Source organism: Lolium perenne, chromosome 1 (genome assembly GCF_019359855.2).
Source record: "Lolium perenne isolate Kyuss_39 chromosome 1, Kyuss_2.0, whole genome shotgun sequence".
Taxonomy (NCBI): Eukaryota; Viridiplantae; Streptophyta; class Magnoliopsida; order Poales; family Poaceae; genus Lolium; species Lolium perenne.
Window position 1 is genome coordinate 21384341 of NC_067244.2, and position 20797 is coordinate 21405137.

The 20797-nt window shown below is 43.2% G+C and overlaps 2 protein-coding genes across 14 annotated transcripts; one reads left to right on the top strand and one right to left on the bottom strand.

The window, feature by feature from the left end:
- The first annotated feature begins 395 nt into the window (after positions 1 to 395).
- Positions 396 to 1608, top strand: LOC127329011 (wall-associated receptor kinase 4-like). Its single transcript, XM_051355560.2, has one exon. It carries the CDS (start codon positions 396 to 398, stop codon positions 1350 to 1352), a length of 957 nt encoding a protein of 318 aa, XP_051211520.1. The 3' UTR covers positions 1353 to 1608.
- Positions 1609 to 7708: 6100 nt separating this feature from the next.
- On the bottom strand, positions 7709 to 20023 carry LOC127344040 (uncharacterized). Of its 13 annotated transcripts, XR_007877707.2 has the most exons (21): positions 19590 to 20022; positions 18701 to 18876; positions 18437 to 18593; positions 17480 to 17679; positions 16375 to 16464; positions 16181 to 16281; positions 16015 to 16061; positions 15853 to 15929; positions 14995 to 15264; positions 14883 to 14924; positions 14370 to 14449; positions 14190 to 14281; positions 13798 to 13865; positions 13255 to 13428; positions 12349 to 12433; positions 11798 to 12232; positions 11472 to 11722; positions 10424 to 10552; positions 9706 to 9812; positions 8869 to 8979; positions 7709 to 8106 (listed from the first exon to the last, which is right to left on the bottom strand). XR_007877707.2 is itself a non-coding variant. In XM_071826439.1 (20 exons), the coding sequence occupies exons 9-13, from the start codon at positions 15181 to 15183 to the stop codon at positions 13421 to 13423; spliced, it is 387 nt and encodes a 128-aa protein (XP_071682540.1). In that variant the 5' UTR covers positions 15184 to 15264; positions 15853 to 15929; positions 16021 to 16061; positions 16181 to 16281; positions 16375 to 16464; positions 17480 to 17679; positions 18437 to 18593; positions 18701 to 18876; positions 19590 to 20023; the 3' UTR covers positions 7709 to 8106; positions 8869 to 8979; positions 9706 to 9812; positions 10424 to 10552; positions 11472 to 11722; positions 11798 to 12232; positions 12349 to 12433; positions 13255 to 13420. The 13 variants fall into 13 exon arrangements, 10 of the variants coding, with proteins under 10 accessions (XP_071682540.1, XP_071682539.1, XP_071682570.1 ...); XR_007877693.2 differs by having other exon boundaries at positions 14883 to 15264; XM_071826439.1 differs by lacking the exon at positions 14190 to 14281 and having other exon boundaries at positions 16021 to 16061; positions 19590 to 20023.
- Positions 20024 to 20797: the final 774 nt, after the last annotated feature.

The following is a 20797-nucleotide window of genomic DNA, read 5'->3' on the forward strand; positions in this document are numbered from 1 at the left end:
CCAACAAATAGTTTGACTCAACCATTACAAGGCCAGTGCATTTTGTCTTTCTTCATATACACACACATATCGCTTTCGATTAGGTTCTAGTATTATGATCAGTAGCACCAATCAACCAGCGGGCTCGTACTAGCACTTAAGCTATTATAAGTTTATACATAACGTGCTACTCTTGCATTGGTAGTAAGCCATTAGTCGTCTTCGTCTTGTGCTTATTCATTTCTCTTGGTTGCTCTAGTGATAGCACAACAAGAGAAATAAATGACGGACTTAGAAATTGCATATCATTGTTGGCTGAGAGATTGTTGACCAAATCGATCGTTCCGCGCGCTAGTATATAAGACAGCTAGTGAACACTTACAACGTTCATCACACATCAGCTGGCCATCCAAGCAATGTCGGCCTCATTATTCTTGCTTCCCGCTCTGCTACTGGCGGCAGCAGCAGCCACCAGCAAGACGGTTGTGGAGAGCCTCGCCGTGGCTCCTGGCTGCCAGGCGAGCTGCGGCGGCGTGGACATCCCCTACCCTTTCGGCATCGGCAGCGGCTGCTTCCGCAAGGGCTTCGAGATCGACTGCATCAACAACGGCCCAGTGCTAGCCGGCACCACCCTTCAGGTGGTGTACCTTTCAGTGGATCCCGCGGAGTCGCTGGTGATGCTCCCCGTCGCGTGGCAGTGCTACAACGCCTCCAGCCCAGGCGAAGCCGAGGACTACAGCAATGGCGAGACTGCAGGTATGAAGAAGGACGGCGTGTACCGCATCTCCAGCACGCACAACATGCTCGTCGTCCTCGGCTGTAACACCTTCGGGTTCACAGCGAGCGCGGGGAACTTCAAAGGGTGCATGTCCTACTGCAACAGCTCGGGGAGCGCCGAGGACGGGATGTGTGCCGGCGTCGGGTGCTGCCATGTCGACATCCCGCCGGGGCTCACCGACAGCTACTTCAGGTTCTGGGCGTACGACCACTCGGCCATGATGGACTACAGCCCCTGCGACTACGTATTCCTCGTCGACAGGACCAACTACACCTTCAGGCGCTCTGACCTGCTCATGGACAGGAACCGGACCTCGCCGGTGCGGCTAGACTGGGCCATCCGCAACAATGATGCTATGTCAGGCGCCGTATTGTCGTGCTCCGACGCGGCCAAGAGCACCACCGATCCGGAGTACGCCTGCATCAGCGATCACAGTGAGTGCGTTGACTCCATCAATGGGCCTGGGTACAGCTGCAGCTGCTCCGATGGCTACGAGGGTAACCCCTACCTTGTCAACGGGTGCACCAGGTTTTGGCCCAGCTCCACTATGCCGCCGAGTACAGTACGGCGACGATGGACGACGAAGACGATCTGACGAGACGCATGCACATACAACTGTACTTGCGCCGCCGAGGAACACGTACGAGAGAAACCAAGATAGCCAATCGATTAATCCAGCTAGCACTCAATGTACCCAACGCAAAAGGCAAAACAGATTGATTGCCCGAGGCTCTTGTCGAGACTTGCTTTTTTTTTTTTTAAACAGAGACTTGGTTTGTTTATTCCTCGTGGACATGGTGCTCTACAAGTTCTGGTTATTACCTTCCATCATAAGGCTCAAGGCTGTTGGCAAGGGATCTTAAATCTCAATCTAATGAATATCTCTTTATTGGCAAAATGGTTTTGGAACCTTTTTAATGAGGATGGAGTTTGGCAGCGAATTTTTAGGTTGAAATACCTGTCTTCAAAAACATTTGGGCATGTGGAATCCAAACCTAGATACTCCCATTTCTGGCAAGGGTTGGTGGAGGCAAAAAAAATGTTTTGGCCGTTCTGCAGAATCATGGTAGGAAATGAGATGAATACGAGATTCTGGGAGGATCATTGGATTAATGATCAACCTCTATCTCTTGTTTTCCCTAAAGTTTTCTCTATCTCTCTAAATCATGAGATTACTGTGAGCAAAGCTTTTGCCATGGGGATCAGGAATCTCAAGTTTAGGCGAGTGATCGTTGGTAAAAAAAAAGATCAATGGATCCAAATGTGTGATGTTTGCGATATTGTGACATTTTCAAATGACCCGGATAAACTTTGGTGGAAGTTATCTAAATCTGGGGCGTTCACTGTTAAATCGCTTTACATGGCACTTCAGAATTATGGTGTAGTCCCATACAATTTCATTTGGAAGATTAAAATCCCTGCACGAGTTAAAACGTTCCTTTGGGTAATGCTTAAAGGTAGCATTTTGACTAGGGACGTTTTATTGCTGGGGGGGGGTCTATTCTATGGAGGCAATGAATCAATAGACCACCTTTTCATTGCTTGCCCTTTAGCCTGTTATATTTGTAATGTGGTAAGTATAGCTTTCGGCTTTAACCGACCCTTTTCAAGTGTGCTAATGTGTGGCTCAAAAGTTTGAAAGGTTGGAATAGAAAACTGATGACTGTGGTGATTGCAGCTGTTATCTGGGGGATCTGGAAGTCAAGGAACCTAGCATGCTTTCGGAAGAAATGGCATGTTGAACGAATCTATGTGACCTTTAAATTTTTTACTGCATTAATTTTTGGAGCTCTTTGCAGGTGAAGGAACACGCAAATGATCAACTACGGTGGTTCGCAAAGCTGGTGGAGCGGGTCGCAGTTGAAGTGTTCGGCACGAGGGGGAGCTGGACGACATGTATTCCAAGAATATCGATGTAGCGAGAAGTTTTGTTAATGGAAGCTTTGATAGTGAAGTGGTGAAAGTCAGTTTGCTCTAGGAGCGAGAGAAGGATTGTGGAAATCTGAACTACACCTGAAGCAGCCGTGGAAAAATGAGTGTAGCTCTCACTTCGAGGAAAGAGGCGTCTTCATGTAGCTGTAGGCTTACCTTTTTCCGTTTCTACCCGTTCATCTTTTATGTAGTAGTATTAAAAAAAACCATGGTGGTATACTATACTGTGTTGCTGGGGTTTGTAGCAAAACATCTATGGTTTCTATTAATGAAAATCAGGGAAAATCCTGTTAATCAAAAAAATAAGGCTTAAGTCTTATTTTTCTTAGAAAAGTCAAAGCAAGTAAAGTTTGATCAAAACTTCAGAATAATCTATCAATAAATATGATATTTTATAGATAGCATATGAAAATATATTTTATTATCTATCTAATAATATTAATTTTGTATTTTCATGTTAATGATTTTTTAAAAAAATTAGTCAAACTTAATATAGTTTGACTTTCTAGTAGGCCTTAAGCCTTGGGATGGAGGTAGTACATCACTACACGAAACATGAAAGATGTTGATGGATTTTTATCGGGACCGTCAGCGTAGGGCACGAGCCAGACAACCCATCAGAAGGGCGTCAAACCAGGTAAGCTGTCGGCGTAGGAACATGCTAGGCCACAATTGGCGTAGGAATTGCTGGTGTAGGGCACAACCTACCATCGGCATAGATAAGCCTAGTCTAGGACACGTGGCCCATAAAAGCTTCACTATTGTTAGGTTGGTCATAGTGGGGAGTAACTTAGACTAGTAACATATGTCATGTTACTAGTCTAGGTTATTACCTTCATAGTTGGTAGTAACTTATATGTGGTGTCATGTATTGTATCATTTATTATGTTGTAGACTCATTTTGCCTTGGGGTGTGTGATGTTATGATAACATAGCTAGTTACCACCTCACTCTCTTTATTCATTTAGACTAGTCATAGTGGGGAGTAACACCATGTTACTACTCTATGTTACTACTCCCTCCTTCACAGTTTATTAGGCGCGCGCGTACCCCTAGGTCATCAATTTAACCTATATAATTTAAATTATATAATACAAAAATTATATCATTAGAAAATAGAACATCTAAACTTTCTAATGATATAATTTTTATAACATATAACTAATGCTAACTTGATCAAATTTGCAACCTAGGGGTACGCGCGTGCCTTATAAACTGTAAGAGAGGGAGTACCTTCATAGTGGGTAGTTATATATATGTGGTATCATTCATGTTATATTTATTAGATTGTAGACTCATCTTGTCTTGAGAAGTGTGATGTTATGGTAACATAGCTAGTTACCATCCCACTCTCTTTCTTCATTTATTGTCATGCCATATCACCAAAATGTTTTGGGTGTGTGATGTTACTACCTATGTTACTCTCACTATGAACAGTCTTATTGGCATGTCATATCACCAAAATGTCTTGAGATGTATGATGTTACTAGTTATGTTACTCCCACTATGAGCAGTCTTAGAAAAAAAAAGAGCTTAGCACGACATCTATTAAACCGCAATACGACCCGTACGTCGTACGTCTGCCCTCTCGATCCCATGACATGAAAGAAAGAGAGCTCATCAGTGGGCACAAGAAGGCGTGAGCTGGTCCGCTAACAAAAGCCTGGTGGTTCAAATCCAATTAAACCATCTTCGTACGTATGGCCGTTTCTGATCTTATTTTTAGGCATTGGCTTCGGTCTGCACATTCTTTAAAATGTTATCTCACTACTAAAAAAAGGGGCTTTAGTCCCGGTTCGCAAGGGCCATTAATCCTGGTTGCGCAACCGGGACTAATTATGCGCGACTAAAGCCCCCCCCTCTAGTCCCGGTTGCTTACGAACCGGGACTAAAGGCCCCGCCACGTGGGCGGCTGGCATGCGCCGGGACGAAGGACCTTTAGTCCCGGTTTGTAACACGAACCGAGACTAAAGGCTATTTTGAGTTAATTTTTTTAATTCATTTGGGTTTCTAATTATTTTTCACTCCCTCTATTTTTTCTATTTTTTCGGAATTTCTACTATTTCAATTATTTGCATAGTTTAGTCTCTATCTCTAACTACACTTATCTCTAGTCAAATTACATACTCGTGGTCAAACTTCCCGCTCGGTCACCCATCCTCCCACTACTCTAGCACTAGCACGCTTAATTTCTGAGTTCCATCCCGTTCCGCATCCAAGTGCTTCGCGCGCATGCATGTGATAGTAGTATCATATCAATCCTATTAACATGTTGATCGATATCACATTTCTTTATTGTTTGAATTTCAAATAATTCTTTTAATAAACAAAAGTAATGATGTAATAATAATCTTGAATAAATAAATAAACATTAACTTTTTAATTTGTATTATTTTTAATTTTATTAATTAACTAAATATTTTTTTGCCAAATCTAAAACCTAAATTTGAAAATCTAAAAATTGGGTAAAAATGATAGTAATCTTTATGCAGGATGCAATTATTAATTTTAGGTTTTAAAAAAATAAAAAATATATAAAATCCGTAATTTATAGCAAAAACTAAAATCTTCCTGCTTACACAGAGATGCATTTCTTATTTGCGATGAAGAAGTACACATCTATTCTATTCCTTTTGACAGCGGTACACCTCAATTAGGGACTAGAGATAGAAATTCCAAAACACTGAATTTGACTTTACATTTTGCAGACACTACTGAATTTGAGCTGAGGCACTGGACTGACCTTGAGAGTTTTTTTTGACCTTGAGAGTTGAGGCAGTGGCACGATCCAGCGGGCGAGGGGGGCGGTGGCTGCCTACTCCGAACCCGCCTGAGGAGAGCGGCGGCGTTGCAGCGGACTAGCCACGGAGGAGAACGTCTTAGGGTTCCCGCAGATGCCGACGGGGCGGCGGCCATGATCCCGTAGATGAGGAGGTGGCGGCGAACGATCCCTCGGCCCCGCTCTGGCTTGCCTGCTCCCGACCCCGTACATGAGGACGACAGCTCCGGCTTCCGAGGAAGAGACGGATACCCCGTGCAAGGCGAGGCAAACGTGACGGCGGATGACTACTTCGGCGGGCAGGCCAAGGCGGCCGACTTCGACTCTCAAGCTCGGCCCGCGAGATCCCGTTTCCGATCATGGACGGCATGGTCGGCAGGGGAGACGAAGATCCGTTTTACAGTACTTTTGAGAGTTCAGGAGATCCCGTTTTTGATTGGCGCAAGTTCTCGTTCTTGATTGCTAGGGCCAGGTTAGATCGACCGCTGGATGTACGTTTTCTAATTGTGAATCATTATACCAATTTGATAAAAGCTATCATTGTTTTAATCAACCGTCACGAAAAATCGGATTAGATGGAACCCGCACGGAACCTAAGTTCCGTGTTAATCACCGTAAAAGAGCTCAAATTTTAATCCATAGCTTTGCAAAGCTATTTGCAAAAATGACTGTGAACCAGCTAAGGGCAAGGATGGGAGAGCTCCTTAGTATGAACCGGCCGGTCCGCATTCATCAAAGGCTGCAACCTGCATTATAACTTCACTAGGACAAAACCCGTGCGTTGCTACGGCGTCACATTAAATAAAATGAAAGATCTTTTATATATTTATAAATTAATAGAAAATATGCTCGCGCGTTGCAACGGGAGAGAAACATATGTGTTGCAACGGTTGACGGCGTTTGTCGTGTGGAGGTTATAATGCCACCATGATGGCGAGCTCTTACTCCGTGTGGCTAACTCCATCTACTTCCCGTTGATCAAGTGAATGTAGCGCTTTCTACCTTGTCAACCCTCGCCTCATTCTCCTTGGCAAGCGTGGCTGGCCTCTCAAGCAACCAATGTTTGACAATGTCCAAAACCCAAAAAATATATTCTATTCATCCCAGCGAGAACCAACCAACTCATGGAACCAAAACTGAAGGAGACGACAACAATACGATTACCTTACCTGCTGAAGCTCGGCCAGACGTAGTGCACCTTAGGCCATGGCGCTCGCTCTCCTTCCCGGCCTCCGGTCCCCTCCCCTCGCTAGTGCATCTTCGGCCATGGCGCTTGCTCTCCTCCCCGGCCTCCCGTCCCCTACCCTCGCCAGTGCATCTTTGTCCATGGCGCTCGCTCTCCTCCCTGGACGGCCATGGCGCTCGCTCTCCTCCCTCCCTCCCCTCGCCAATGTCCAAAGTCACAAGTCACACACGATACCGCACGCGGAAGCTCACGGCTGGCTTCTACTTATAGAAGAGCTACCCAAGTTCGAATTTTCACGAGGAAAAGTTAGGAGAGCGGCAAGGAAAAGAGATTTCGGTTTCCCTCCTATATTCCTCTTTGTTGACTGCTTAATCAAAAGATGATGGACGGACGAGATAGTTGGTGCCCCAGATTGCTGACTTGGCTGGGTTGCCTTCTCGTCAAACGAAAACACAGCGAAATCCAGAATCTTGTAATTAATAGGCAACAATCAATCTAATTAACTGTAGACGGAAGGCTGTGTTCGTGTTACTACTAGTATGCCAGATACCTAGACGACCCCCTCAAATCCCTCCCACAGTTAACGCCTCACGAAAATCCCTCCCACAATTAATGCCTCACTAATGCATTGTTGGAAACTTGGAATACGAGTTGTGCCCTTGTGCATGTATTACTTCATTACTAGAATAATAATATTTGATATGCATGCCCTTACAAAGTTACAAGATGCATAGCTAGAATACGAGCTAAGCTCAACTTGGGTAGGAACAAGAACTGGATACATTTCTTTGTTCTCCAGTGAGTCCGGTAAGAATTTCAACTACCTAGATTAAGAAGTGTATTCCCGCAAGAGTTTCCAAGTCCGGCACCACCGCTGTGCGTGTTCAAGGCGTCTGGTACACATAAACTCGGGGTGCATGTTCGAGACGTACGCTACCTATAAACTAGATGGGGCATTTGTAGCCTTGTCAAGAAATCCAGATAAAATTCGGTTTCAAAATCGAAACAAAATGAAGCAGTCATGTAATATACACTTCATACACCAGTTGGGCTAGAATGCGGCACCACAGCAATTCAAATCAGCTAGTAAATCATAAACTACGCAGAAGCTAATTATTTCATTCTAGTTTTCGGCTTGACCTTTATTAAAATACATCAGATGCATGATCAACCATGCAAGTCAAGACATACACAATTAAGTGCGATGCAACTCCCAGCAGACCATTACTACTGCACCCCTATTACAGTTAACTCTCGCCATCTGGAACATTACTTACAACAATATGATACAAATTCAGATTGTTATTACTACTGAACATTGCAGGAAAATCCCAATCCCAAACAGTCCTACTGCATACATATTAGGCCACCGCAGCCAACATGGCAGGAGCCACACCGCCAGAGCCAGGCGACAGCGAGGGAGTGCATGACATTTGTTGTCTCTGCCTGTAGCTGCACCGACACAAACAAACATCAGCGAGCAAATTGAGATAGAAAATGCATGTTCGAGGCGTATGCTAAAAAATAAAGCAACACACGCAGCTCGCCATAGATCTCCTCTGCATGGTTTACTTTGTCTAAGCATCAGCAAAAGCAACCAGCAAACGGCTGCTTCCTTCCTTTGATACGAGAGCCTAACCCACATGCAAACCACAATACTGATGCAGATGAAGCAGAACAGAATAACGAACGTGCTATACAAACCCAAAAATGACAGGAAGGAGATGGCACGGAATGGAAGAAAGCATTGCTACATCTGCAATCTGAAGTTACCTAGCTGAGGGGGAGACCTGGTTCATCCCAGCACTTCCCCTGACCTGACCTTAGCAGTCAGACCGACATCATGAGGTCCAGACAAAATGCTAAATGTATTCCCAGGTTAAGACAAAATAAAATGGTAGCTCCCAGCCTGGACCTCAATTCATTCCAATTATGAAGCCAGGGTGTTTAGTTTGGGTAAACTCTATTATGATGATATATCATATAACATATTAGCAAAACAAGAGAGACCATATGCCCTTTTCATCACCCTGCCTATATTTTGCAAATAAAGGCAACTACTATTCGATATCACCACAGCGGTGTTGTATAAAGCTCCATAACCAAATCTTAGAAATCATAATGCCACCAACACTAAATCTTAACCGGCAGGTCATCATCGAGCCATGGTATCACAGAGCATGCACAGATGGGAAGGGGGAGCCAAAAAGTCACCTAAAATGCCATACAAGGGGATCAAGTGTATTACACAAGGAACTCTGCCATGCAGAGACTTGAACTTCCATCTAGGACGTAGCATAATAATACCCAGGCTGGCTGCCAAGTCTAAAAATGGAGGAAAAAAAACATCAGAAGATTAAATTAATAAGAGAATATCACTATTACAACCAAATGATGCAGAACTAACAAGACGACTGTAACTAAACACTTTATTTCGCAGCGACGGTTTGTTGTCTGCATCTTCACTCCATTGAAACAATACAACCATTGGGAGACATGGCACAACAGCAGTCTGGCAAATTCTAATTACTGTATATAGGCAACTCTTAGAAACTATAATACAAATAGATGAGATGTCAAGTTAAGATGCAAAGATCCAGGTCCTCTTAAAGCAACTCTAGCTGACCCCAAAAACTCAAGTTCACAACAGAAAATAATTTCTTATCAGCATACTAAATGGCAAGAATGGCTTGGACATCTTGCCCTGGCGGCAATGGACACCGCTCTATACAATGTGATGTCACCCTGTCTTTGAGGTTACAACATTGCATTAGTTCCGTACATTCAGCTAATGGAAGGGCCTCTTACATATACAACAATAGTAGAGACAAATGATGCACAAAATGTATGCCAATTACTAATATATGATAAGCTGGCGCATTTAACAGGACAAATAGCACATCATTGTTACCAGAGACAAATTCATGAAACTAAGACTCACTTGCACATCAACTAGATCAATATGGTTTCTACCAAATGTACACATGACGGAAAGACCAGCGGGTGTTAAATTCAAACAAAGGCAGGACACAGTAGAAAGAAAATTCCAACCTGAGAGTCTCAGTACAAGCAAGAGAGTTCACAAACTTGAGTGTTGTTGTTGACACTCAGCATGAGCACAGATAAAGGCCCGTGCTGAACTCATCCTCCTTGTTTACCTATTGTCACAAACGATAAACCAAGAACAAGAGGAGAAACGTGTTAGTTACCACTGTTAAGCATGCATGCATAAAACTAGCTGAGACAACAAGGCCTAAAAGCCAAACAAAAAGACAGGAATTCTTTGCTGGTTCTAGATTGTTCTATCTAATTATCTACGCCAACCATAACACAGTTCCAGCAAGATCATAACAAAAGAAATTCGATCTAAGACAACAAATATACTTATAGCCAGCTAAACACATGAGTAAGGGTAACAAGTACACACGAATTCCATGCCCCAGGACTATCCATTGTTATTGCACCTAAGTCTAAAATAACATATTTCTGACCAGCAACAACCAGTCCTAGACATTTGATAGGAGGACACTTCTAAAATAACTGGCACAGCCCATGATTGATATATACACAGGTACTGACCACACAATCAATTGAGCATAAAAAAGACAAACCCATTAGGCTATCAGTATCGAGGCAATCTACAGGTACAACATGGCCAATATCATCCACGCAAAGTGAGCATACACAAGCACCTTCGATTAACCACAATTACAAGAGTTCAACCATCACAGAGCAAACCAAGAGATATGGAGAGACCTGGATGGACAACCTGGTCACACCATGCATGGAGAAGCCCAAGTCAAATGCCCTGAGTGGGTGTCTTGCTTGTTGCCGATGAAAAGCTACTGCTTGAGGGTATGTCGTGCCGCTGCTGCACGACATATATATGGCTCGCCTCCTGCATTCGGTTGAACAGAAAGACGAATCAGTTGAACAGAACCATGCATGAATTGATATGGTACTTGTGTGTTGGGCAACAACTAGCAGTTTGTCAAGTGACCAAACAACTTTCAGTGGCTAGTAACACTTCAAACTTTATAAATAAAAGATATAATTCATAAGATATATTATATACACATTTTACAGTCAAAACGCAAGGATAAAAGTTATATTAACAATGTTCATATTTAAGGTATACTAAATTACTTGGCAGAAAATTATCCAACACTTGAAATTACATGACGGTGTTATACATGAATATGTGGAACATGTTCAAAATTGAAGAAGCTCCATAACAAAGGGCAAGGCATATATCCATGACAGGCATGGACAAAAAAATACTATGTAGTTATAAACTACAGGACATATAACTACAAAATTAGAGCCACAAAAGCAAACCAGAAATGGCCTAATGGGATATCATTGAATTCATGCCACACGGAAAGCAATATTCAGTTGTTATCATCTTATTCTTAAGCCAAAATCTAGTAAGGAAATAGTCGACCTCATAAACTATAGATTGCTTAGCATTTCTGCCGTTATTTAAAGCGAGCACCAGCACAGAACCCTCAATATAAAGGGAAAATAGTATATGAAATTATAAGTTTATCTGATCTTCGTACAAATTTCACAAGCTTGTAAACAAATCAAATGACATTGAGAACTCTGATCCCATAGGAAGAGATGGCTGGAATATTTTATCTCTCCGTTAATCTGAAAAGATTCATTATAAGGTTGTTGTTGTTCAGTAAGATGTTGTATGCTTCGCAGTAGTAGGACTTAAATCTTACTACGGGCTGAAATGTGCAGATTAAAAGCAGTGAGCAACTGATTCTAAGAAATAGTTCAAGTGTTATCAGAACTGGTCAATGAACTACCTTTCTGTGCCACACATGGCCTCGACCATTTCATGCATAGTTTCACTGGAGGTGGAAATGTCTTTGGATCTTGACCCAAAATACAAGCAAAATCCTGATGGAAAAGGAGCCAGTCATCTCTTAGAAGAAGCATGATCTTAGGCAGACGACAACCAGAAGTAGCTGAAGGCATTAGTCTTCAGCAGCAGGGTTGTGGGCACCGTGAAGAAGACGGTGTTGACAAAGGATGGCCTCCAGAACATCAACATGAGCTATGCAAATTTCAGTTAACACACATCCAAGGCAAGCAGGTTAGGGAGGAGGGAAAAGGGGAAAAAGGTGCTTACTTTACCGTCCATTCTGTCACCATAGCTGCTGTTCCGAGGGTCTAGCCAAAAACATTCACCACACTTGCCTGATGGGCAATACCTACCTCCCTTCCCACTGGGTGCATCACCTCATGACACCAACTGCCTAGTGCAGCTACCCCGAGTCGACCAAGCCCCAAAGCCCCAGGTCAACCCAGCTCGGCTCTGAACGAGGACAGGTACTCATGCGCGCCCACCCCACCAGGTTCTTCTTGTCCTGGATCGCTCTACGCTCAGTGACCATATCCAGTAGCAGCATGCCGTAGTTGTATATGTCGCTCTTCTCCACTCCACCGGGATCTTCTTGTCATGGATCACTCTTTGCTCGGTGACCAGATCCAGTAGTAGCATGCCATAGCTGGATATGTCACTCTTCTCTGTCCACTCCTAGGTTACCAACAGGATCCATGAACCCTGCAGTTCATCCATTATATGAGAGGTGAACACAAATGGTATGTAATAATTGACTGAATATTAACTTAGCCTTCTAAGTAGTTTGGTTATTATCCGATTCATATCGTGACACTCACCTGGAGTTCCTTGTATGTCCGTGTTCACGACTTTAAACTTGATAGCACCAGTTCTGGGTGCATGTGCAAGGCCAAAATCAACAACCTATATAGAAGGCAGAAGAAAGTTTTTCAGCATGATACAAGTTATCAGATATATCAGAAGATCAATCCGGACGGAACAATGACGACCGTAATCCAAGACAAGGGTTCACAACAGCAGAACAGCTCAAAACAAATGCTATAACTAGTGCCCAGTTCATTGGGTTTTTAGATGCTCAGATTTGCAGCAGTTCGCTGCAGACAAGTTTGTAATCAGTGACCTTACCACAGACAAAAAACATATAAATTTCAGATATTCTTAGATAAGTGCTTAGGATCAGAAAGCTACAAAAGGATAGGGTACCTGCTTTTAAGTAAGTAAGAAATAATGGATGAAAATACTCATGTTTTTAAACCTTAACCTAGTTTCAAAAGTCATACATCATTTCATTTTTTCAAGTGTTTTGCTGAAAGTAAATAACTCTGTCCACTTTTGTCAGTATAAAACATCCCAGGATTGTCTAGAGGAAACTTAACTTCACCAAGCTACAAAATGACATCTATCACACAAATGGCTTGCATCACACGATAGTTCAGTAGAAAGCATATGTATTTCACATGTGTCAACATTTCTTCCTAACTAGAGTGAGATGGACTGAAAATTTTAGAGAATATGGATGGACATATTCATCATCATTCAGGATCGCACCATACTAGACCATATATTGTTACTTAATCTAGTAATGATGTGGTTTTAATCAAGTGAAGTAGTAGACAACTAAATATTAGAAATGTAATTCATCAAAAATGATTCCTCTACAAAATTCTGAAGCCACAAAGTAGAAGGAAACGCAATAGATGCTTGGGTTGGATTCAAAGTAGGACCTTGATGACGGCGGGACTGGCCGGAGCAGAAGAAGGTGCTCGAACCTTGTGGGTGTAGTGCTCCGAGATGTTGTCCACGGACGGACAAGTCCTACTTCGGCTTCTAAAAAAAAGAAGCGGTTTTTGAGTCTAGGTTGCTCCGAGACCAACGAGGCTTCAGGGCGTATCATGGACCTAAAAACACACAAAAGAAAGCAGATGAGGCTGCTTCTGCTCCCCATGACTTGGCATCCACGACACAAAAGAAAAGATAAAATAAAAGAAGGAAAGAAAAGACAACACGAAACACCGATCGGGTAAAATAAATAGCATCCACAGATTGAAGAGGCTATGTGACTAACAGCCAGTTTGATCAAATATACACTGTAGATGTAGCTAAGGATACAGTTGTCTTAGATGAAACTACATTAATGATACTTTAAAAAATTTAACTAGGAAAAAATGAATATAAGATATGGGACTCCATTTAGAATTCTGACAGAACTAGCAAAGTAGAATGCAAACATTTCAGTATGAATTCTCAAGTGTGAGAAGAATACTCACCATTCACCAAGCTGTTTTGAGATCCTGTAACCTCTGAAATTCCTCTTATCCACAAATTGATAGGCCAACTGCATATCAGAGATAACAATTATTATTAAAGAAAAATGAAGAGTTTGAGCGATGAAAATCATCTAAACGTTCCATAACCTGGCACACCAAAATTTAGGAAAAATAAGTCATTAAAGATGATCAGTTACAGATGACAAACCACACATCCAAATATCCACTTGCAAATAAATGTTATATATTGAACTGATGGGTCAATACACCAAGCCTTTTTATTTTCAGAAAAGAAGCAGCAGGTGCAAATGTTCTACTTGTAACAGATGCAAAGCATTTGAACTCAAAATGGAATCCAACTGGCCAACTGCGAGAGCAGTGAGAAATCCTACCAAAATTTTACTTGTTTGTAACACTTAAAATGTAACCAATGCTACTGCCATTGTGTACAAATGTAACCAAATCTCGAGGGAAATAACCTCACCTACCAAAAGGAGGAAAAAACATAGTTAGTGATCAACTAATTATGTTGCTGCGTTACATGTAGTTGCAAAAACAAGATAAATGTGTACCCAAGACTGCCTTCTCCAGCTCCCGTCTTTGAACTTGCAATCAGGTCACTGCCATTAAGAGCAGGAACCAATACATCCCTCTGGAGGAGACAAGACAAATCAGCAAGCGACCAAGCAAATAAAAACCTTTTAAAACAAAACAAACACAGTGGAGTAAGAATTTAGACTTTTTATAATTTGCAGAAGTGTGAGATTGCATCAGGCAGGCTAATTGCTCAAAAGTAAAGAAGCAACTGCACATGTTCTACTACTTGCTACAAGCTAAATAAAACGTAGAAGTCAATTGAATTTGAACTTGAGTTATTAACGCTCTAACAGAACCATTCTCCCAACAGGCCAGTTATCAAGTTCTTTGAGTTATTAAAGGCTAAAATAATGTTCCTGCATTGTTACGCGTGCATATTTTTTTCTTGGAACCCCCAACAATCAAAGCAATCAGAGAATATTCGATCTTTGTCCCATAACAAGCCACCCAAAATAGGATTGCAAGAAATGTGCATGTACGACGGTCACCTGCGTGTCTGTATGGTGTTGCAGACATGGAGGGAGCCGTCCCTGACGAGGTAGCTATGGTCAGTTCATAGACTGCTGCGAGTGGACGACATCGGAGAGCAGTAGTTCTAACCGCTCGGAGTGCTGCCACGCCCCCGCTGGATTTCGTGGCCACCGGCGAGAGGAACATGGCGGTGGTGAAGGATGCGGACACCAGAAGCCTGCGCCTGCCGGTGGGTTCTCCCCTAGGTGACTTGTGTCGCCGGCGTCGCATCCTAATGTCTGACACCCCACGTTGGCCAGGGAAATCATGCAGGGACATAGCTGAGGCGGTGACGACCGAATCGGGAGGCTTGGTGAGTATTCTTCTGAAATTCTTCTGTATCCCAAAATCACATGGCAACTGCATATAGAGAAAAAAGTCATTAGAGATGATCAGTTACAGATGACAAAGCACATCCAAATATCCAATTGCAAATAAGAGTCATATTGAACTTCTGTGTCAATAAGGCAAGCCTTTTTTTATTTTCAGAAAAGAAGCAGCAAGTGTAAACTTTCTACGTGTAACAGATGCAGAGCATTTGAACTCAAAATGCAATCCAACTAGCCAACAACGAGAGTAGTATGAAATCATGTTAAATGTAACTTGTTTGTAACACTTAAAATGTAACCAATGCTACTGGCATTGTGTTCAAATGCTCCTTAGTCTTTTTACTAATTATTCGAATTCAGAAAACTGCAATAGTAAGTTGTACGCAAAAATCCCTGTCTATCCATGGTAGAAAGCAAAAGGCACTCAGTATAGCTAAAATATTAGCCAATTCAGATAAATTCATCATTTACTTTAGAATTTGACGTTACAATATAACATAAGCACCTGCTGCACCACAACAGAAGTAAATGTAGTGTAGTACAGTCAAAATGCTGACGCCTAAACTTTGGAATATCTATTCATAAGATAAACTGGGTAGAGTGTGGAATCTTCACGTACAAATTTTCAGGACTCCAGGCTTTTGTAGATGATGAGTGTGTCTCCTGCCTCGAGACTATGGGACTTCACAAATTCTCCTGAGATTAAGACAATGCAATTTATCAAGCACCAGTACGAACATACAAAAAAGAATTAAGTGCTCACTTCGATGTTAAAACACACCAGTACTTTCAATGATATACATTCTGCTCTTGTTGTTAGGCCAGAACCTGGTAAGTATATTGTATCAGTATGGTACAGTTGAACTAATGAACAAGGGGCAGATATAAACGCTCCAACACTATGAAGCTATCGCGGAAAAAATATATAAACCTGAACTAGTGATCACCTGTACTTAAAGTTCCATGTAGCGGGAAGCTTGAAGTCATCCATCTTTAGTATCAGGCCATCCCGTTCAAGCAAAGCTGGAAGGTTAGCCTCCGCATCCCTCTGCAAAATTTAGAATAGTGAAATACAAGGCATAATCACATGTAACAGATAACTTTCGTTTTGATTAATCGATAGAGTAATGCTGGGATCTACCTTTGGCAGCACAATTCTTCCGATATTTCCAACATCAGTGTTTGTCAAATCCTTGCGCAAGACAATGTGGTATTCTCTACAATTGAACCTCTATAAACAATTTTGCGAAAAATATTCGGAGTTAGTCCAGTGGGAAGACACTGCAAACTGCAGCAGCTGATGATTATCTGGTTGAGCTTTGAACTTAGGCAAATTAGTTTGACATAAGAAAGCATGTGTTTTCTTCATTTTAATGGTTAAAATTAAGACATGCTTTACTACTCATCAAAAATACCATCAGGTCTGAATTGTCTGCACAACAAAAATCTGAAAGTAGCTGGTAGTACCTACTAACAGATTCAGAGCAAACAAATTGTGAGACAATATACTTTTTTGTTGTTTCGGTGACCGCAACAAACGAACCAGCCTATCAAGGGCAACCAACTGCTCTGAAATCGGATGAAATCGCATTATATGAACTACATCAGGATCAAACAAACACAGTTTTTATAAAGAATCACATACATACACTCGGCCACCCGCACTTTTACAGACCAGAGCAAACTATACCAGGTGAAGAATTTTCCTTCTTTTTGTTTAGTCAAGAAAAACAGTGTTCAAAGATTAATTATGCCTGGGAAGTCAAGTAAAGACAAAACATATTTTGGTAGAACCAGAGAAAATTCTTACCAAGAATTCTCCACAACACAAAAAGAATAGTAAGAAGTGAAGCAGAGGCTCGCCATTGTTTAAAAAAATATAGAGCAAAACATGTACCCAAATAAAGGGACTTAACCCTCTACCCAAAACAACATGAACGAAGGTACAATTATAAGACGATCACATCACAATGAAATATGAAGGGGCGCAGGTGACAACACAAAGGTCACTAGTTGTCTACACGGCTTCTGCAAATTAGAGAAAACATGTGTATAATTTGAACATTGTGCAAGCATGTACATACATCCAGTCTGGCCTCAAGACACCGAATTTCCCTAGAAAGATTTCTTACGGAAATCCTAATCTCTCCTAGCATATTCCTTGCATTTGGCAAGAACACGCATGAGATCACCATCTGCAGCAACTATGCATAGGAAACCAGTAGGATTCAAGAGACTGGGATTACCTCATCGCCATAGTTGATGACAAGCAGCAGGACGCGAGGACGACATTGCTCTCTCTGGCCACACCAGCAGCGCCCCTCATCCGCTGCCAAGAGAGATCACCACCGGTCTATTTCGGCGCGAGAGACAAGTGGAAGCCTGGCTCCAGGGGTGCATCCACCGGCGATGTCGATGCCGAGCCATAAACCGCAGCCACGGGTATCTGCAATAAGAAATTAAGGAAACCTTATAGAAAACAGAAATGTCTAGTAAGTAGTTCCTTAAAGTAAGAATGATAGTTTCTTTACCACCTACGAATGATAATCAAAGAACTATGAAAGAAAAAGAAAAACGAGTTTTATACATGAAAAAGCCAACAAGTTTCTAATCAAGTGAAAACAGATTTCCCCGCTTCCCCACATGGCATGCTTCTCTCTACCGCCAAGCCATTCATCCATGAACAGGAAATAAAAGTAACAAAAATCAATAAAGGATGTATGTGATGACCAGGACAAGCTTAAAAATCTGGAGGCCAACCTTCCTCGGGAACCAGAGCAGCTTCACACCACTAGACGCTATGTTCTAATAGCATCAATTAAAAGGCAGCAGCAAAAGCTTTCTTTTATTCTTCAGGAGGGAGTAAAGCGGCATGGGCAACCCACCCACCACCCAGTGTCTTTATTTCCTTGAGAAAATTGGTGGGCTAACAATCAGAGTAATGTCCCGCATACATTGGGACCGAACCGTAACGCTAGAACACCGTGGCAGAGAGGGATTCATGTGTGGTTTTTCCCCACTGATGTTACACATTCATTCAACATGATAGATACGAAAAGTATTTTGGAATGATAATATTGCGCCAGCTCTGACACTTGCTCCATCAACAACCGATGATCAGGATCGCCGACAAACCAATTCCAATTTTTTTTGAGGGAAAACCAATTCCAAACTTGAAGCAAGCAGTGGTAGAAGATTGGCACCTTATGAGACAGACAGGGGCACTGTGCCATAAGGTCAGTCCCACTCCATGTACTGGAAATTCAGGCTTCGATGACAAGTCAACACTTGTATGCTGGCCCTACAAACCTCTCGCTGCCAACGCTGCTCCAGGAATCCGTTTCGCTCCCCGTGCACCTCCTTGCACATGAGTTTGCAGGCAAGGATCAACAAACCAGTGGTCGATTCTGAATCAAATTCTGAAGTTTGCGGTAAGAAAATGTTCAGTACTAGAACCATTTGATTACCTGCAGATGGTGAGGCTAGTTGCTATGTATAGCTGGATGGCGGAGAGGTAGGACGTGGCCGAGGAGGCGGACGAGCATGGCGAGGCCGTAGGCGCTGCTCTCAGCAAAGTTCAGCCAAACACCAAATAGTCCACCGCGGCTTTGCTCTTATCTTTGTCAGGCCCGTCCAAGCGTTCCTGGTAACCAAAAGCAAAGATTGAAAATTTCAGAGTAGAGCAGAGCCATTGAATTTTCTGGAAAAAACAGAGAACTCGCTGCCCATGGTTAAAACGTTGGGGTAACACAAGTAACCCATTCAAGCAGGAACAAAATGAGGACAGGGATCTACTACTAGTGTACGTAAGCAAAACAGAGTGCATACAATTTCACTTCAAAAAGGCTATTGCTTCTTCAAACACGGATCTGAACATGTTATTTTACATAAGGCCTTGCCCTTGCATAACCAGCATCCATAAACTACTCTGGGCGGCATGCACGTGCAGGTATGATAACTTGATGAAGATACAAGATTACCAATTCGAAACTAGAGTTGTCAGGTACATATAAAGATTCAGTAGAATATACTATCATTTCTGGGGAGCAGCATTTGCACACTTGGCTAATTAATATGAGCAGTCTACTACTGAGAATAGCCGTGTCCTGCAGAAAAATGCATGATCAAACCCGCTGTCTTCTAATCATATCCCAAGTCCAAGCAAACAATTATGCAGGGTCTGTCCCTAAATCAATTGTTGAGGGAGCATAAAAGTTGAGATCAATAGCTAGCCGGTGTGGGGTGAGGGATATCTGAACATAGATCCACGGAAAGAATACTTGTAACCCACCCACAAATTAAGAGAATTTCACTCAACGTGATTTATAGAGCAACGGGATATGGAAGGATGCTCACCTGGACTGGAGGCTGCAGCGGGACGGAGAGGTGGATGGCGTCTGGAGCAGCAGGTCCAGGGATGTTGCCGGCGCGCGTGTGGGGAGAAGGTCGCCGGCTGCAGCATCCTGGTCAGGCCACCACCAGGCCATCCTCCATCGATCCCCCTGCCGGCGTCCGGCGCGCGGCGGCGAGAGCCACGGTCTGGCCGCCCTTGTTGTCGCCGCTGCTCGGGCGGCCACCACCAGGAGCCACGCGGATCCTCTTCCGTTGTGTATTCATCCAGGAGGCGGGTCGGCGCTGCGGTGAGGAATTAGAGGAGCGGTGGATGATGTCCGGCGAGGGAGGGAGGGGGAGGCGGCGGAGGGACTGTGCCGGCGGCAAGATCGATCAGGGAGAGGAGAGCAGTGGGGAATCGTTTGGAGTCTGCTGGCTGCCTCTCGAGGTTTGTTGGCTTCAACAACGCAATTGGTGTGCAATTAGTGTGAGTCTGCTGGCGCCTCGGGAGCTGAGATGAGGCTCTCTCTGGCCGTTGGATTCAGCCCAGATGGACGACTCCAATCAAGTTTAACAGGACGATCCACAGGGATGCGATTAGTGTGATCTAATTGGTTCGAGGTGTTCGGGGCGGCTCGCCTCCGAGACGGCCATGTCTCATAAGGAGTTTTCTCGGATATGTCTTACGAACGAGAATTTTGTGGAGGTGTGACGAGTCGGTGGATGACACACGGGTTCTAGTAAAGGCCTAGACACCTCGAGTGAAGAGATGGTGGGTTTGCGGTGGCAGAGGACCTACATCGAAGTTGAGACCACGACACATGCATTGGCGTGATGTCCATGTCGCCCACGGGTAGGCTATATATGCGGAGTCGAACGCGCAAACCGAGACAGTGCCAAGAAAATTAACATCGATATGAAATGAAAGACCCTAGCTCTAGCTAGCCAGTTGCATGCATGCTTCGTTGAGACACCTCATGACGGCAAGGGTGTGAAGGACGCCAAATGAATCGACCGAGTATACATACACCAAACACATAATAACACCGAGTTTTTTAGATCAACCCCATGAGAAATAATTAATGATGACAAAAGAGAGTTTATTGGCGCATGACGGCAGCACAAATAGTACGCGCGCACACGGAATGGATCGAGCTGGCGCTCCAGCTCCGTGTATCGAGAAATGACGGCGCCCACCACCGTCAGAGATGCGGCGCGCCACCGGCGGCTTT

Coding starts and splice junctions, on each gene's coding strand:
- LOC127329011 (XM_051355560.2), top strand. CDS start 396: ATGTCGGCCTCATTATTCTTGCTTCCCGCTCTGCTACTGGCGGCAGCA.
- LOC127344040 (XM_071826450.1), bottom strand. CDS start 15,183: ATGTCCCTGCATGATTTCCCTGGCCAACGTGGGGTGTCAGACATTAGG. Junction 14,925..14,994: donor GCGTGGCAGCACTCCGAGCG/GTTAGAACTACT, acceptor CTACCTCGTCAG/GGACGGCTCCCTCCATGTCT. Junction 14,450..14,882: donor AACACCATACAGACACGCAG/GTGACCGTCGTA, acceptor TGTCTCCTCCAG/AGGGATGTATTGGTTCCTGC.